The sequence below is a fragment of the Anser cygnoides genome, chromosome 19 (assembly GCF_040182565.1).
Source record: "Anser cygnoides isolate HZ-2024a breed goose chromosome 19, Taihu_goose_T2T_genome, whole genome shotgun sequence".
NCBI classification, from domain to species: Eukaryota; Metazoa; Chordata; class Aves; order Anseriformes; family Anatidae; genus Anser; species Anser cygnoides.
This window is the reverse complement of record NC_089891.1, coordinates 835,269-854,387: the sequence shown is the minus strand read 5'-3', so window position 1 is coordinate 854,387 and position 19,119 is coordinate 835,269. Positions and strand designations below refer to the sequence as shown.

General features: G+C 47.1%; 1 protein-coding gene across 16 annotated transcripts in view; it reads left to right on the top strand.

Annotated features, from left to right (window-relative positions):
* The window catches only part of MYOCD (myocardin), a 254,736-nt gene that overhangs the window by 210,413 nt on the left and 25,204 nt on the right, over positions 1–19,119 (top strand). For 10 of the 16 annotated variants that reach the window (XM_048075927.2, XM_066980000.1, XM_066979999.1 and 7 more), the window contains one exon: positions 16,433–16,498. In XM_048075927.2, coding sequence (XP_047931884.1) covers positions 16,433–16,498 — 66 coding nt within the window. Of the gene's footprint in view, positions 1–4,996; positions 5,394–5,812; positions 6,167–16,432; positions 16,499–19,119 lie in introns of those variants that run through there. The other 6 variants (XM_048075942.2, XM_048075933.2, XM_048075943.2 and 3 more) reach the window with 4 other exon arrangements.

The window sequence follows — 19,119 nt, the reverse complement described above, 5'->3', positions numbered from 1 at the left end:
GATGAAATTACAACAACAATAAATGTAAATAATGCATACAGCAGGGAAGAGAAATGACCACTCTGTGCATCCCCATGATCTTGAGGCCTGCAGTGACTGGTCAGAAAAGAAAGACTGGAGTAACTTCAGACTTGAAACGTCAACCCCATGTCTAGTGGCTGCTAAAGGGACCAGTACAGCCTCAGTGGCCTTCTCAGGGGAGCACAGAAGTAACTCCACCACCCAGCTCCAGCCCCACGATGATGGGGAGCTGTATGGAGAGAAGTACCAGACGCCAAGGTCATCAGTAGATGTTGCCTGTGCTGACACAGATTTCGTCCTTGACCTCCCTAAGAAAATTCTGGTTTAGCCAGAAGATGACACTTTTAGATGAATTTATATGCACCAGCTTAAGCATCCAGATAGACACTTCAGTCTTCATGCTCTTTTCCCTTTCATTTTTGTGTCATTCAGCAGAGCACGCACACTGAATGTTGGGATCTGGGCATTCAGGGAAAGGACAATGATTCACCAACATGCTGTAGCTGAAATAAAAAAAATAAAAATGAAATGAAATGAAATGAAATGAAATAATAAAATAAAATAAAATAAAATAAAATAAAATAAAATAAAATAAAATAAAATAAAATAAAATAAAATAAAATAAACAATAAAATAAAATCAGATATTGAAGCTGCAACAGTTTTATCCATTCCCTCCCATGCTTGTAATGCCAGGGTAGAGGGATCAAAGCCATAACAACAGCAATCCTGCATAGGCACTGGCTTTCAGGACAGTCTTTCACATTTCTTGTGAGTAATTGCTTTCACATCTAAATATCAGGTGCTCGGACAGAACCAGACTCACTCTTTCAGCTAACAGAGAATGACCTATGTGACCTGGTATACATGGCCAGTACAACCTCATATGTGCAGCAGTGATCTGACATGTCCCCTTGGAAACCACTCAGAAGTCATCTGCAGTTTAATAAAGAGTCTTTAGAAAAGAGCAGGGAGAGAAACAGGCATCCTGCTAAAATGGAAGTCAAGGCAGCTGGGTGAGACACCATGCACATCCCTAGCAAATAACCCACTGCAATGCGCCCACTAAATCACAGCACACTTTTCTCCATTCATCCAATTAAAAATCTTTATCCTAGATGGTATTAATACCATCTTGTGTACTCAGCCTCTGTACACATTCAAAATGACTCAAGATCTAGGAACCTGTGATTTTTATATGATGCCATCTCTCAGGCTTCTGTACTTGGGGACTTTGGATGGGTCACCCTTCATTCTGACATGAAAGTAAATAATTTATTTTCATCTGCCATTGTCTGGCCAAGATCCTCATTTCATCCAGGTCATAAAAATCTATTGATCCTTCTGACGTTTGATTAACCAGTTTATTTTATTAGCTGCACATTTGCAGCCTCCGCTGGTAAACCATTAATAAATGTAGTGCTTTTCCTTTTTCCCTGTTGATCATTGCCCAAATTTTTTTACTTCCTTTTCTCCACTGGTAAACCATTAATAAATGTAGTGCTTTTCCTTTTTCCCTGTTGATCATTGCCCAACTTTTTTCACTTCCTTTTCTTGAGTAATCCTTATTTTCACTCTTTACAATACCTTGCATTCTGCCTTGGAACAATTCTGAGTTTTCGCTACACTCATGCATGGGACCATGAAAAGTTTTCTGAGAGCCAAAACCCGATTTGTTGTAATTGGTTCTGTTTTATCCACTGTTTCTTTCTGTCCCACCCATTAATTATTTTAGGAGTCCATGCTAGAAAACAGAAGTCCTTTATTTACTATTCTTAAATGGGCAATGTATCTCCATGAAAGAGGGAAGACTATGATACTCAAGGGATTTAGGGGCTTGTATACATCCTTGATGTCAAGTCTCTTGACAAATTTTCTTCTGTGCATGAGCCTCAGCAAAAATAAGGTGCCAGTTGTGAAGCAAAGGGAAAAGCCCACCTTGCACAGTGTCTTGCTCCAGGGACTAGGCCTGCCCTGCCTGCCTCCTCCAAGCATTCGATAGCAGGCCTGGAGCTACTGTGCCTACAAGGTGCACTTTGGGCATCTCACCTCCCCTTGCTGGTCCTAAGCCATACCCACCGATGGCCTTTTACTGCCATGGGGAGGTTTACCCTGAGCAGGGTCACACCTTGTTTTGTCTCCCTTGTACTCCACTCCTCTTCCACTAAACTTGGCAGACTGGAGATGACTATTTGCAGGCAGAAAAGGACACAAGCATGAACCCCACCCCCAAAAGTTGCAAGAAGGATTGAGGAGCCTCCTCCTGCAGGCCCAGCTAATGCAGAGTGGAGAAGTCATGAAGGACCTGCAGGCTTCAAAGGGAATGAAGATCATAGAATCATAGAACCATCGAATGGCCTGGGTTGAAAAAGACCTTAAAGATCATCTAGTTTCAACCCCCCTGCTCTGGGCAGGGTCGCCAACCACTAGAGCAGGCTGCCCAGAGCTGCATCCAGCCTGGCCTTGAATGTCTGCAGGGATGGGGCATCCACAACCTCCCTGGGCAACCTGTTCCAGTGCCTCACCACCCTCTGAGTGAAAAACTTTCTCCTAACTTCTAACCTAAATCTCCCCTGTCTTAGTTTAAAACCATTCCCCCTTGTCCTATCACTACCAACACATGTAAACAGGCATTCCCCCTCCTGTTTATGCACTCCCTTCAAGTACTAGAAGGCCGCAATGAGGTCTCCCCGGAGCCTTCTCTTCTCCAAGCTAAACAAGCCCAGTTCCCTCAACCTTTCTGCATAGGAGAGGTGCTCCAGCCCTCTGATCATCTTAGTGGCCCTCCTCTGGACCCGTTCCAAGAGCTGCACATCCTTCTTGTGCTGGGGACCCCAGGCCTGCACACAGTATTCCAGGTGGGGTCTCACAAGAGCAGAGCAGAGGGGGACAACCACCTCCCTCTCCCTGCTGGCCACCCCTTTTTTAATGCAGCCCAGGACATATTTGACCTTCCGGGCTGCAAGTGCTCACTGCTGGCTCATGTCCAGCTTCTCATCCATCAGGACCCCCAAGTCCTCCGCAGGGCTGCTCTCAAGTTCTTCTTCTCCCAGTCTGTATAAATACCTGGGGTTGCCCCAGCCCAAGTGCAACACTTTGCATTTGGCCTTGTTGAACCTTATTAGGTTCTCATGGGAAGATACCTCACTGGGGTTTGGATGGCAGTGGAAGCAAATCTTACAGGAATCTGCACTGAAAAAAAGAAAAAAAAAAAAACAAAACGGCAGTTTGAGGCTGTGGGTGTTTGTGAGCCCTGTCCTGGCCTTGAGCTGCTCATGGTGTGGTTGTGTTAAATGGTGTCATTTGTTTCAGGACATAGCACTATTTATAAGGAGCAGTCTGATAGGAATTTCAAGCATAGTTAACTGTGCATTAGGCAAGATTAGTAAGGAACAAACCTCCTGGCCACCTTGCTAGACACTAGAGTAGGGCTCTGTTTTCTGACTCAGATCTGAGCTTGGACATGAATTTATTTCACTAATCTCTCCCCTGTCAGACATTAAGGCATATCCACTTCATCAGATGTAGTATGACCAGGAAACCACATGTCCAACCCATGTCAGAGCTCAGCTCAGGGCAGTCTCATCACATGGATTACATGATGGCCAGGGAGCCCAACACTTCTCAGTCATCAGTGGTGCTCTGCTGTAATCAGTGCTCCTGGGGCTACCAGGTTCCTAAGGTCTCTGGCAACACAGACCTAGGAATCTGGAAGCCCTGAAATTTACATCACCAAGCCAAAATGTGTAACTGGGCTTCCCAGAAACAGGGAAGGGAAGGGAAGGGAAGGGAAGGGAAGGGAAGGGAAGGGAAGGGAAGGGAAGGGAAGGGAAGGGAAGGGAAGGGAAGGGAAGGGAAGGGAAGGGAAGGGAAGGGAAGGGAAGGGAAGGGAAGGGGGAAGGGAAGGGAAGGGAAGGGAAGGGAAGGGAAGGGAAGGGGGAAGGGAAGGGAAGGGAAGGGAAGGGAAGGGAAGGGAAGGGAAGGGAAGGGAAGGGAAGGGAAGGGAAGGGAAGGGAAGGGAAGGGGGAAGGGAAGGGAAGGGAAGGGAAGGGAAGGGAAGGGAAGAAGGGAAGAATTCAGTTGAGTGTTTATGCTGTAGGAGAAATCTAGACAGCTTCCTAGGTGAGACCCATGTGTCCTTGGCTTATAACTCTTATGTTAAAAGGGGAAAAGTGCCACCAGTTCCCTGTCTTCCATTTACCTGAAGTGAACCACGCATGGGCTTGCGGAAGGGAAGCCTCAAAGGATCTGCATCTCTTTACTTAGCAAGTTGACTGAAAGGTTTTCTCACGTGCCAGAATGTTTGGTAGGTGGAGAAGCATCTTCCACTGCAGCTATATGCAGCTGATGGCTGTGCCCAGCCTCCTTGGGGTTGCTGTGCTTATCTACAGCACAGTAAACTTCAATTAAGATTTAGCCCTGCTTCCTTTATTTGGCATTATTCTGAGTGTCTGTGCGTAGCAGAACAAGAGGACTTGTTCTAAGCACCTGCAGCATGTGCTACCTGAGCCACAGAGTACGCAAAGCTCCCCAGAGAATAACCCTATGGGTGCAGCCACATGCTGACAAAAGCGTGCGCCGACCGAGGTCCAGGGCGCAACTTCAGCACCCGAATGAGCCGGCTGAGGAGCAGCAGGGGCACAGTCATGCCTCTGTCACGGGGTGGCCGCATCCTCCTCTCCACTGGAGAGGACACCGCCACCAACTGACCTACAGCCAGCTGTCCCCTTGCCCAGCACAGGGCCCTGGTTGTGGCCCTTCCTTTGCCCCGGGGAGCCCTTGGCCCCGGCGCCACAGCAGGACCACGCAGCGTGTGGTGAGAGGTCCGGCCGTCCCGCACCACGCTGCAAAGAGTTAAGCCCTCGCTCTGTTGATATTTCCAAGCAGCTCCAAAAGTCGGCCCAGACGGGGAGAGCCCTGATTGGCTGCGTACCGGCCGGTAGTAATTAGTATCAGATATCAAACTTCTGTCTTTGCTAAGACCCTTTCCGATAGTCGCTGCTCCCCGCTAGACGATGACATCAGCCAGGACACCCAGCTGCTGGTAGTAAACCCCGCGCGGGAGGAGGCTCCCGCCGGCGAAAAGTTAATTAGTTCAACACAGCACAAGGGGAGCAGTTGGTTTCTGTGAAGGGTCAGTGCTGGATGGGACCAAATCTTTCAAAGCCACTTGCTGCTTCTTGCCAGCCAGCTGTAAAAGCACCCAGAGAGTCCAGGAGAGCTGGATGAATCCTGAGCACTAGCCGTGGTCAGCTTTTCTCTTTGGAGGAAGTTAATGGTTTAAGTGAGGGGCGTCTGGATCCGGTCCCCGAGTCACCATGACACTCCTGGGGTCTGAGCACTCCTTGCTGATTCGGAGCAAGTTCAGATCAGGTAGGGGAAACCTCCACATTTCTCTTAAAACTTCTCTCTCCGGCAAGCCGCAGCCACAGACTGTTTTGCATTAAATGTTTGGAAGCAGCATGCGAGCAAAATATTCAGGGGGTCGTAGAGCTGTCACGGCTTTGCTCTTATAGAGGCTAATCCACAAGTGGAGAAATGCATCTTCCTTCTTCTCTGTTGCCTTTTTTTTTTTTTTTTTTTTTGTTTTTCATTGTCTTCGATTTATGTCTGTGGTTTATTTTGGCAAAACTGCACTTCCCGGGTCCCCTGCCCTGGCCCTATATTAAAGGATTTGGGCGGAAAGCCAGAAGGGCGTCTGTGAAAAACAACATACCTAAAGCTGTCCGAATATTCCAGGTGCTCTTGTGGGTCTGTCTGTGATAACGGCAGTGGGGACGGGTCCGGCACTCACTCTGACAGGCAGGCAGCTGACTTTGTTCCATTAAGTTGTGACTAACTAGAGAAAAATGAATTTGCAGAAATGCGTCATTTTTAGAAGTAAAAATAACAAATGGAACATGAAAAGTATTTAAAGTGACATCATCAGAGAAATAAAACCAGAGCCACACAATTGATTGCCACTCTCAGAGGGTTTGCAAGTAAAACATGTCTCAGTCTCATAAGTTAGGGGAAGCACCGGTAAGGGGCTTCTGAGAGGACATTCAGCGTGTGTGAAGGTGAGTGAAGGTGAACTATGGGACGGTCCCTTCTAAATCAGACCCTCTGCTGGATATTCATGCCTTTATTCGCTGGCTATATTTATAGTAAGTATGCTATGTTTCTGGGCGGGTATCTTTACTTGTTTTTTTTTTTTTTTTTTTTTTTTTTTTAATGAACGTAAGACACTGTAATACTAACGGTAATGTCAAAAAGTGATCTGGAGGAGCTTTCTCTGACCTTCCCGGGGGTGAAGTCCTGCCTGTGAATGTGATCTCTGAGGATGTTCAGACACACCAGCTGCATGTGCTGTATGGGACGCTGTAGAACCGGACAGGGTAGTCACGTTGGAGCACGCACCCGGTCTGGCATGTCACCCGCACCGTGTGTGTTTTTGCCTCTTTGTGCGTTGTAGATAATGAGATTAGAGATTTATGATACTGATGGTAGACATGAGTGGTGTTATCGAGATCTCTTAGATAGCTGGGTGGTCAACTTAAACTTTGTTTTCTCAGCAAATACAAAGTTGGCAGTTGGTTGAAAACCCAAGAGTGTGTGTGCAAACACGAGTGTCCTAGTCTGGCTGAATTATACAAAACTTGGGTCCAGGGCTTTGGTGTGGTTTCCATATCACTCTGATCTTACATTTCATTAGATTAAGTCATTCCTTAGATTTCATTGGTATATTATGGTACATTGCTGTTCATTTGGAAAAAAAATCTGTCTGTAATAACTCCTCCAGCAACTACAAAGCAACACTGCCACCTTTCTGAAGAGAGGAGGATGGTCTGTGTTACATGTCTCTGCATTCTTTTCAAATGAACCAGTATTGTTTTTAAGGCTCATTTTTGGTTTATTTGTAGGCTGGCTTTATTATGGAACCAACAGTGGGATCTCTAAACATATTTTTCAAATGATTCTTCAGTAAAAGTAAACTTTGTGGGTCATTGTATCCATAAATTTTCGTGCCTTTCAGCATCAAGTCAGTCAATTTGTGGGGCATTCTTTGGTTCATGACCTATTCCCACAACTGCCATCCCTTACTGTTGCCCAGTGGAAGATTGGATTTCCATCCATTTGACAAGATTTCTGTGCCTATTTGTTATGTTCGAGTTGGGCTTGCCCAAAATCCCCAATGTACTTTGCTCTCCCCACTGCTGTGGCTGCTGCAGGTAATGAGAGACGGGCACAGCACAGCCCTGGTCACCACAGTCTGTGAGACAGGAGGAAAGCAGGATGCTGAGGGGTACAAATAATTCAATAATGCTGCCTTCTGTTTGTGCTGGATTCTAGTAACACGGAGAACAGAGAAGAAAAGCTAGCATTAAATGGTTAAGGTGGTCAAACCTCTTTTATGTGAAAAATTGCTAAGGGACATTTTCCTCTGATGTCTCTGCTTCCTGTGCAGGCTTCAGAAGCTGTCAAGCCCCAGCACGGATGGCAGGAAGCTCAGTGCTCTGATTTACTGTCTTCCTCCATTCAGTTGGCAGAGGGATGATTGTCTCAAAGGACCCATTGCCCTGCAGCCCTCACATCCCTGCACAGCTCAGGGGCTGTGGCACTGCTGGGCAGCAGCAGTTTACACGGAGCATGGTGTAGCATGCAAAGAGCATGTGAAGGACAGGCCAGGGGGGTCTGGCCATGAAGTGCAGAGCTTCATGATGCACAGTTGCTTTGGAAATGGTCTTGCGGAGGCAGGTGTGAGGCTTTGATTGCTCCCCAGGTTTGGGAAGGATTAGCTGTGCTCTGTGACGCATGATGAGTCCGAATCCCTTTTGAAGGATTCCAGGCCAATGTTAGTGAGGGCTAAGGTAAATCTTTAAAAAGTAAGTAACTTTTGCTGTTTCTCTGTGGTCTGTATACATTGAGCAGCAGAAAGACCTATTTATGTGCTAAAGGGTGCTTGAAATGCTTTATATACTTGTTGTTTCCTCATCCCAGAATCCCTTTAATATCTCTGGCACACAGCAGTCAGTGGGGCCAGGTGTTAGCAACTAGAGGATAGTGGCATGTAGGTGGTTTGAGGAGCTCTCGCTTCCATCTGGCAGCATCAGTAGCAAGAAAGAGTTGTCTGACAAAGGCTGGTGTGGTGGAGTTAATATCTATTTCACACAGTGCCCCACAGCCCTCACTTCAGTACCCCAGTGCTTTCTCCTCCTCTTCTCTTTCCAGTGGCCGGCAGTATAGCTGTGCAGTGTGAGAAATGATAGCTGCGCCAGAGCAGGGCACCAGGAACTGCTCCAGAAGAGCTAGATCAAATCACCAACATGTTTCAGGCCTTCAGGTTTCCCCTCCCCTTCCTCGAGGATTTGTGTGCGTGTTTATTTTGTCTATTTTGCCAAAGATAAATATACTGATCTGAGGTCATCCTGACAAATTTTGCAGGAATGATGGTTCTTCAAGCCTGCCATGCTATCCCATGTGCTCCAATTATCAATGGGATTGCACTAAATCAACTAGAACTTCTGAGGGCTGTTCCAGAAACATATTTAACTCTTCCCAGAGACAATGATTTATGTGTAGTGATCTCCTGCTTTGAATATAAACCAATTGTACTCCAGCAGCAGAGAGATGTTGTCATCAGACAGAGCAAACAAAGCTGGCAAATGCAGACTTAACCTTAACTTTGACCTCTTCTGTCCGGCAATATGGAAAGAGAGTTTACAAGGCCAACATCTGTATAACATCAGTGGTAGTTCAGATAATTGGTGAGAAGTGAAAGTTTAACACCCTAAATATGGCTCTGTATGGCTTGGCATGAGGTAATACCCAGGCCAAATTGTGGACACATGGGTGTGAATTTTCAAAGACTTGCCTGGCTTGTTGGAGGATTAGAGCTTATAAACACAGCTTATACATGGTGGTGGAACCTTCATTTCCAAACTGCAAATATATGTGCATGAGTTTTCTTTCCAGTCAAGAACTTGTATAGTTCACGATCAATGCCTGCATTCAAACCGTGGTCTGACTGTAACTGATGACATTGTTTTGTAATTTCATGAAGTTTTTGTAAAACACTGGCTTCATGTAGATCAGTTTGGAGTTTGCTTTACTTTTTCAGCATCTTATACCTTGGAGTTTTAGCAGACAGACTTCTATTTCTCTGTCAGTTAGGCATGTTACAGCAAAGATTGAACCATACCTCACTGTGCTTGATGAGAAGAATGTACAGGCTGATGATGGGGATGCTGAACAGATTACTCCAAGGACAACTGGTGACAGCATGTTCTCAGGAACACGGAGAGGCTGCATGTTGTGATGAACACAGCCCTCACAGCCGGTTGTTCTTTACTAACTTGCGCTTGTTTGGTGCTCAGTGCTCCTTATCACCTAGATGTCCTATTTCTCTTCCAAGGCACCTGTGGGCCCAGATATGGATTTATAGATCCTGTTCTTACCAATGTAGCTGAGATTTTCAGTGCAGTGATGTTTGACTTCCCAGGTAACACAGAAACTTGTAGCACAGCTGCCTGGAAGAAGGTGAAACACCCCTAAAGTGCTGAGCATCACACAAAGAGGTAAAGCTGGCATTGCTGGGTCTCGTTCAAGGCAATGCCTGGCCAGGAGAGGACTGACCACAGCTGAGCAGCTGCTGCCCTGCACCTTCTCCAGGGCTGCAACTGGCTGAGCTTTATCTCACTTCACATGGGTCCTACACGAGTTGTATGTCAGAGGGTTGTATGGGTCTGAAGATGTGATGTGATGCACAGAAAAAAAACATTCAGTAATGCCTGGCTATCAGCAGAGCAGTGAGTCCAAAATCCAGTGGAGGAACTTAGGGCAGAGCCCAGCCAAGGTCTTTTTGCAAAACAGCAGCTCCAGAAAAGCAGACCCAAAGCTGCTCAGCTGGACCACTGCTTTCCCCTGCTGGTGGTGACACCCAGGAGGCTGGCTGCCTGGTTACATAGCTAAGGGTGCTGGTGACTCCATGTTCATCCAAGTACAGCCAACACGTCCGGAGCTTGGCGTCAGCCTGTTGCTTGGTCAGGAGAGAGCACTGCCTGCTCTGAGCTGCCCAGTCCATTTAGAAATCCTGCTTTGAATACAGGTTCCTGCTCCAGATGTAGCTGTGAGAAACAGTTACAGTGCTGAGCAGGACACAAGTGGCATGACTGCACCCTGCCACCAAGCCTGCCCTGCTGCCTGGCTGGGACCTTGGGGGGGTTGAAGGGTCACACGTGCGTCTCCCACTGGGCAGCTTCTCTCCCACTGGCATGCACCATCAGTAAAGAGTATCAGAGCAGGCACTGCTCCTGCCTTCAAGGGAGGCTGCATCCAAAACGGAGCCATTATCTGCCAGCCAGTGTTTTACCGGGCACTGTTTTACTGGGCAAGTCACAAGGTCCTTGGACACCCACCATGGCCACAGACAGACACGTGTTTCACGTTTGCTCAGCTGTTGCCTGACATGCAGCAAAGCCGCCGCTGCTGCTGAAGACAGGAATCTCTCCCTCCCATCACCCCATTCCCAACTCCCTGCCACCTGTCTGGTGCCCTGGCAGAGCCCTCCCCATCCTGCACACCACTCAGCTGCAGTCATGCTCCTAAAGCCCCTAAAACCCCAGCTCTGGGCCTCAGAGGGCAGGAATGAGGTGCTGGGGTGGTCGGCAGAGTGGACAGTGACTTTTCTCCTGCTTTTTTCAGTGTCACTGACAGCTTCAATTGCTGATCAAACTGCTGATTCACATCAGGTTCATGTGGCTGGGTTGAACTGGCTTAATGTGGTGCTTCTGCTGTTCCCCTTGGCTGCCCAGCCCAGGAGCACCAGGTGATGCAGGAAGCAGCAGGCAACTGCCCACTTGTCAGCTCTGGCAGCAGCAGCGACTTACTTCAGAGGAAGATGAAAGCACAGCAATTGCACTGGTTATGAATGCAGCTCCCAGCCAGAGCAAAGGTGTTGTTACAGCCCATGCAGGAAACTGGCACTTATTGGGCTCCCACCCGTAACCACATAAGTGAGCTGGGAGAAGATGAAACTGTTGGCACAGCTGAATCAGTGCTGCTCCCAAAGCAGCAGGTTTGTCAGACGTAGGGAGAGATGCTCAGAGAGAGGTCAGGGTGAAGAAATGGAGTGGCTGAGGTAAAATATATTTGGAAAAAAAATATTAAACTCAGCTTTAAACTTTGTCTCAGCTGTGAGGCTGACCTGAACACTGAGGAAGCCTTGTGCAGTCCCAGGGATTCTGGCGAACCTGCTCATGCCACTTATGTCCTTCTCAGGGTTGTGGCTGTTTCTCACAACCCCAACAGGAGCTACGTAAGTGTTGCTGAGAAGGGACCTGCAGAGGGCTCTGATCCAGCTTCCTTCTTGGCAAACCATCACCAGCACTAGCCAAGGACCAGCCATGGCTTTCTCTGCCTGAGTCCTGAGCCCATTCCGCACCTCATTGGGCAATGTGCCTCAGTGCTGCCAAGCCTCCTGTGCTGCTGAAGCCAGTTCCCAAAGCCAGCAGGATGCTCTGAGTGCTTCTGGCGATGCTGCAGCATGGGGGATGCTCTGATGCAGTGACAAGTTCTCTGACCAGCTGCTGAACTCTGGACTCGATGTGCTCCCCTCTGAGTCAATCCTGGGCACAGCTTCTCTCCCTGTAAAAGAAGCACCTATTTCTTTTATAAAGGCAGCAGTTAGCTCAGATAGAATCCCATGCCAAGGCACGCAGAAGTCACTCAGCTGAGGGCAGCGAGGCCTGAGCAGCTGCAGGCTCAGGCACCGGAGATGAGCTGCCACTGAAGACTGAAGCAGATGGCCAGGTCTGCCTGCTCCTGGGGTGCGGGATGATTTGAATATGTCTTTCCCAGTGCATCACCAGGTCAGGCAGGGCCCAAGCTGTCCTTTAGCTTCCTCAAGCTCTGAGGTCAGCTCCCAGGGAGGATGAATCATGTCTGCAAGTCATGGGCAGTGCTCGGAGCAGAGGCCCCCAGAGCCAGCCATGACTGATGCCTAGTGGGCTTCTCCAAACCAATGACACAGGCCCTCTGCAGAGGATACTTCTAGAAGATGTGTCACTAAATGGGACTTTCTAACAAAAAGAGATCATGAACAAAAGCACTGGCACAGCTCTGACTTGTCTTGCATCATGTAGGAAGGGGTTTCTCATGTTGGGGTGCCATAGGAGCAAGAATTGCTGAAAGGAATCTTGAGAAAGGATATCCAGGAAAAAAAATATATTAAAAAGATCCATTACATGGAGGGTGACAGCATCCTCAAAGTGAGTCACAGGCGACACTCAGAGCTTGTGCCTCCAGACACACAACAAAGGAAGAGGATGGGAATATAGCTGGGGTCAGACACAGCTTTAAAGAATTTCAAGTCCCCTTCAAAAAGCAGCTAGATGGAGTTTGTTTGGTGCCAGGTGCTCCTCCAGCCTATTTTTTAAGCATTGTTGGCTGTAAGGGAATGTGCAAGACTGGAGGTGGCATCTGCTGATCTGCAAGCTGCAGGACTGACTCAAAGGCTGCTGGAAGTAGTGGCTGCTTTTCCTCTTCCTGCAGAGATATTCAATGTTATTAACTTGTCTGGCACTGTCCACAGCTATGCTTCTTCAGATGGTTTGCAACAGGTTTTGGGGATGATATCTGAGAGTCAAGGCACGCATGAGGTCCAAACCTGGATGAGCATTTAGTGACTGAAATGACTATTTCAGTCATTGAGCTTGGGCTGCTCCTGGAAATAGCCAGCATTTGCATGTCTGTCCTTATATTTTCTGTCAGCTTGTCCTGAATAGACAAGGTTGGACGAACTTTTCCTCCTTTCCCTGTAGCTTAAGAATGGTCCAGCAAGTCTGTAAGCTCAGCATTGCCCAAAATCAACCACGTATCTGGGGAAGGTTACATCAAGGCAGAATATGAATCTTATAATCACTGCACTGGAAATCATCAACACTCTCCAAGATATGCTTCAAGAGAATTTATAACGTTTCCTTTTTTCTCTAAATGGCCCTGTCTAATATCTGGCTGAACCCTGAGGCTGGTAAATGATGATTTATCTGCAGGGAAAGAATGTCAAACAAGCAGAAGAAGCAGCAGGGAGCAGAAAATGTGGGATTTGAATACATGGTCATCTGATCAATAACACCTCCCTTGCTCATGTGGGTGTGCTGCTACTTGGCCTGATTGTGTTGGAAGTCTGAGAGTGAAATGATGCAAATAATGTGGCACACACTGGAGCAATGAAGGGATGTGCTGTTGCATTCTCAGTTGGGATATTTTACAGATAGATGGGGAAGATTGCTGTGTCCTCAGAAAGGACTTGTATGTGACTCTTGAAGTCTTTGCTATCTCTGACTCTCATTTGATGGTGGGATGTTTTGTCTGACTTGCCTCAGTTTAAGGCAGATGCTCTAATACTTGGGACACTGGTCCAGGATCTAGGAGAGGAGAGAACCATTCTTGGGTGATCTACAAAGATTCTTTGTTCTTGGACAGCCTCCAATCTCTCTTTGCTCACCTGTTCAATCATGATACATCTCTCCCTTGGGAAAGTGCAAGCTCTGCATGTTTTTTCAATATTGTGACTGGCAACAGTGAAGGCCCTACACAGCAAAACTGGGGTCTCCCCTACCCAGTGTGAGGTATCTACCGTGAGCTGGTTGCCGTGAATTACCTCCACAAGCAAGGAAGAAAGACTGGCATTTCTAAAACATGGACTGCCTAATTTGGTTATAAAATCCCTGACTCCTGCTAAGGGAATGCAGATAACCATGTCAGATGAAGATACCATGCAGGGGTCTAAGTTTGTGTCCATAGGCACAACCAGCACCGACTGGCAGCAGTACCAAGGGGCAATGGAGGGGTACAGACTCCCTTGGCAGCAGGGTTTGCCAGCGATTGCCAACCACCAGCTTCATCTGGCATAAGGGAACTACACACATGCAGACTTTACCAGGTACTAAAGACTACATTTCTTCTTCACAGCAGAAATCTCTCTTTGGCGTCCTAAGAAGTACTGGAATTTGGCAGGAGATCATCATCTCTTGTGGGGCCTTCACTAAGCATTTGCTTTGAATGTGAGATATGGCTTGTATAGAGGACATGGAAAAGTCACATGCATTTTCGGGAGCCTTGTACTTCAGGGACATCTCTGGATGGGATTATTAATCGGCTCCATCCCACATCCCAGGGAAGCCACACAGTAGACATTCCCTGTTGGCAGAGCTCTGCAAGTTACTCACGAAGACAAAAAGCTGTTCTTTCATCTCTTCCCTTTGCAATACCAGCTCTCTAAGGGCAGCTAAGGGTTCTGTCTGGTTCTATGCCAGTAGACAGGAGACATGCATGCATATTGTCACTACTGAAAGATAAGTGCCCTTGTTGCAAGCTGCACTGAGTTTCCATAAGGAAAACGTGGGAGTTTCATGTTTTACCTTGTGGGAGAGGAGATTGACACACAAGTGTCAATCTTCTTGACAACAAATTTGCAAAAGCAAAGGTGTAGACTATGTTACTACCTCAAAGTACAGGCATGGTTTCCTAAGAAATGTGACTGATCAGTTCATTCCTATTTCTCTGTATGTTGTTTCCAAAACAAAACAGGGTGATGCAGCTGTAAAGCTCTACTCATCCCACAGTGCTGGGGCAGGAGTGAACCTCCCAGTTTTAGAGGTATCAGGAGAGGTCCTTAAACTGTGAAAGAAGGGTACAAGCCTTGGCCCTAAGATAGTAGAGCTAGTGACACAGGTCAAAACTCCTGGTAGCAAGGGCTCAGTCCAAGGGTAGTCAACACCAATTTGTCATCCAAGGGTCCTGGAGAAGTGGCTTGTTGTAATGCTGAAGAAAGCGCAGTATCAATAGACTTTAAAACTTCCTGGAGGCCATAATCAGCTGCTGGCTTAAGGGTCCCATCGTGTTACTGTGGATGGCAGGTGCAGTACAATGTTAGTTACAATTGCTTTTCTCCCTGCTGTCAGCTACTTCCTTTGTGCTTTTAGCAGCACATACTAAAAACTTCTGTTACGCTCATGGTGTTCCCGGGTTAAAAAAGGCAGAGATGGCATCTACCACTTCTAAGAACCTTATGAGTTTCTTATTTAGACAGAAGTTTAACAGCTTCTGGAGTATTTGTGGGAGCTGTTCTGGCTGCCACACCAAATCTGAGGCACTCAGTTACAAGTGCACACACCAAAGTACAGAACTGTGTGCAAATTTAGGTCAGAAGGAACCTGTGGAAATCTTTACTCCAACCTCCCATTCAACATAAGGCCAACTTCAAAAATAAATCAGGTTTCTCAGGGCCATCTCCAGGCAAGCTCTGAACATCTCAAGGATGTCCTACAGCCTTTCTGGGACACTGTTCTAGGCCTGCACCAATCTCATGGGGTTTCTGGTTTTTTGTTTGTTTGTTGTTTTCCTAATAACCAAACAGAATTCCTGTTTCTGCAGTTTGTGACCATTACCCGTTCTTCTACTGCTGTGCACCCCTAGGGGAGTCCAGCCCTAATTTTCTATAGCCCCAACGTAGGCGTGCAGCTCCCCCAGCACACAGTCACCTGTCATCAGGATGCTTGATTTCTCTCAGCTGTCCTTTAGCTATTTTAAACATTCTTCACTTTTTTGTTGTTTGTCCTTGTGCCCGAAAAAAAATCTAAAAACCAACCAAATACCTATACACACATCTCACATCTTAGAGTGCATAAGGATACCGAGATGTGGCCAAAATACATTTCATAATGTCAAAATGATTATCTTCTGCGTAGTTCCTCTCTGGCCAGCACTGCTGTGCAGGACTCAGTTTCCTCTCACGTTTGCTGTCAGCTGTGTCTGGGAAGCAGGTACTAGTGGCAATGAAGCCATAGGAGATGGCACCTTGGGAGTCTACCCAATAAATCGTAAAGCACAAAATACCTTTATGGACAATGTATTTATCAAAGGAGCTCAATTCCTTTCAAAACCTTCTGAAGCCACCTTACTTGCTTGACTCAGAACAGGTCCTTCCCCTCTCAGAATGGGACAGTCCATCACTACCTCCACCTGCAGGAGGTTGTGATGGACTTTCATACCCTGTCTTCCTCCCCACCAGCACCCTCTGCCTACCCACAGACTCTCTCTGAGTAACCCTTTGAGCTGAAGCCATGGTCACCTGAGGCTGCTATTGCAGACATCAGGCAGCGCTCAGTCTGCCCCAGGCATTAGCATGCTGCTCTGCACCAGAACCAGTCCTACCCATCATATATCTGGGTGCAATGTGAGGTCTGGGTTGGTGCAGACTGCGCAGCTCCTCCCTGGCAGTCCTCCTTGGCTGCACCAAGTCTGGCCCAGCAGCAGCAGGGATCAGTGTCAGGTCTCTGTGCCACAAAGACCACAGGCACATCTTCCTTGATAGATGCGTTAGTACATCAGAAAAATACTGCACCTTTTCCTGACTCTCTCTCTCACAGTTTTGCAGCTACGGCTTCAGCAGAGAAGGACTCGTGAGCAGCTGGCAGACCAAGGCATCATGCCACGTGAGTACTGTTTTCTGCCTTTTTCACCCTCTCCTGGATCAGAGGGGCACTACTGGGAGACTGCATGGCACCAGCTGCCTGCTCATGCGCTCTCTGCTCTGAGCAGATTGCTACTGAGCTGGACTTTGCTTCCTGCCCTGTAGCAATATTATGGTCCCTGGTGCTGTGCAATGGTGCCCAGCATTTGCTACACAAGCTACAATGCTGCTGTTCAAACTGAAGTTGGGAGAGCTGCTTAGTTTGCACTATTCAAAACTTGAGCTGCATAGGGTCCTGTCCCAGAGGTCACTGCAGCAGAACAAAGCTCTTTGTGTAGACAAAGGCAGAGCATCTCGCATCCTCCTGTAAAAGTCAGGAACCTCTGTGGCAGCATCAGACCCACAGAACAGTGAAAAGGTAGAGGGGGGGCCCATTCCAGGTCCTTGTAACCATTCAACATCAGAAAAACAGATGCTAGAGTCCAAAACATAAGTGAATGAAAACAATCCCCTTCTGCACAAGCAGCTGCATCATGAAACCTGTAGCACCACTAGAGAAAAGATGCTGGGAGCTCAGCCCTGCCTGATGGATAATTCCACCTTGATCTAGCTCAGGGTCTGCGTGCATGAGTATGTGATTATCTGGGACCCAGGTAAAGGACTATCCTGGTACCATTCTGGCTCATCACGGGCCCCTTGGGGGTCTCTGATAAGATCATAACTTTCCAAAGGCTGTTCCACTGTGTTTCTTCTGGCTAACCTTGAAGACTGTGATGCAGCTTTTGTGAATCCAGCAAAACAACAGCTCTAACACTGCCTTTCTCATGAAGCTGCATTCCTAAAGGATGTTAAGGGAGCCAGCAAGAGATGCCTCTCAGTACAGTATTGCCAGAATCAAGTATTAAGAAAACTTGAGCAGGATGATAAAAATCATGTCTGTGAAGGTTTTAAGATTGATAAATTCAGGTTCTTTTTTTTTTCTTTCCTTTTTTTTTTCTACCGTGTATTTCTTTATGTTTTCAGATTTTATACTGCCTGCCATCAAACGGCAAGCATTTTAATGACAAGACTCTTGGAGCTGGAGCTTTGAACCAAGTTTGGTGACATTTGTGATAGCATTGCAAGCACTGACAATAAAGTCAGTGGCCAGAAGGATGTCTGAAGTCTCCTGAATCACCAAATTCACTCTGTAAAAGTGGTCACACTCAGACAATGTGCAGGATACCTCATTGCACATGTATGGCGTTGTGTCAACTGAGGAGTTTGCATACCTGATACTGCCCTGCAGGGCTAAGCACATGGGTCTGTTGCCTACAGCTTCTTTACACTCCTAACTTCTAGGCTTACATTTTGCAGTCCGGTTTCTGTCCAAGGATGCCATTTTGGGAAGTACGATCATAGTTCAATCCCTAAAAGTAATAAAAGAAAAGGCACTTTTGCCATTATTAAAGCAAACATGCAGAATCTAACTGAGGAATTTAACCTCAGGAGGAAGTGTCAGATGCTAGCATTTAATAAGTGGGAGTCCCAGCCAGCTTCCCCATGGTTTGGGCATATGCAGTTAATCCTTATGAAACACAATTCTTTGTTTAACCTTGTCTTCCTATGGCCTGTCGGCTCTGAGGACCAGCTGAGATGGGCTGTAGGAGGTGCACCAGGATGGGATCTCAGATCATAGGTACTGCAGGTGGGCAAGAAATGGAAACAAATATCTTTAAGCCACCATGGTTGAAAATAGTTTTTCTGGAAAGAGGAAAGTGGGGCATTGCTGGTCTGCATGTTGAAAGTCAGGTTTGGTACCAAGCTGGGAGCATGCACGTGATTCCACATTCCGCATCAGCTTTTGTACAAGGATTGTTTTCAACCCATTGGCCATATTTTCTGCTTATATAATCAGAGGACAGAGAAACTTTTTTTTCCTAAGTGATCCATTTTATACAGAAACCAGAAAGAGACATGAGTGAGCAAAGTAACAGATTAGTGTTGGATAAAAGCTTTGAGGGCTTGCAGAAGCCCTTGTAGGAATGGGAGTTGATGACTATATACAGAACCTGCTGAGCTGTTCAGCAGTGTGGCTGTAAGCACAGCAAGAGTGAAATCTAGGAGCAACTCTGAGGAAGCTGACTGCTTTTTGGTACCCAAGAGAATAGCTCAGGGAGAAGTATCAGTGGTACCTGAGCATAGCCCAGTGAGATGGATGTGCTTATCTAACCAAAGCCTGCCTTAGCTCAATTCAGACTCCCTTGGATGTTCATCTAAGGAACGTGAAACCTTCACATAATTCCATCATTGGAGAAGGCAGGAAACTGCCTAAAGGAGGATGCTCAGGAGCAAAAGGCAGTAGTGTTGCACAAGCTTTCAGGTTCAAAGCTGGACTCTGTCAGATGTTTTCAGATTGCAAATTGAACAACTGTCTGGCAAAACAATCAAAACTATTGAAAAAAGCTCTGCAAATAAAGACGGGCACAGACTAGTAAGCAAGGGCAGCCTCTGGGTCCCTTCTGCCCAGTGACTCTGTGTATGGGGGAGCATCTGAAAGCAAGGGGAGGTCCAGGTTTGTTGAGGCATGGCCGCACTCCTGATCCACAGCAGTGCAGGTGAGAGCAGATGCTACCCTGTTATTCAAGCTCCCTGAGTGGGAAG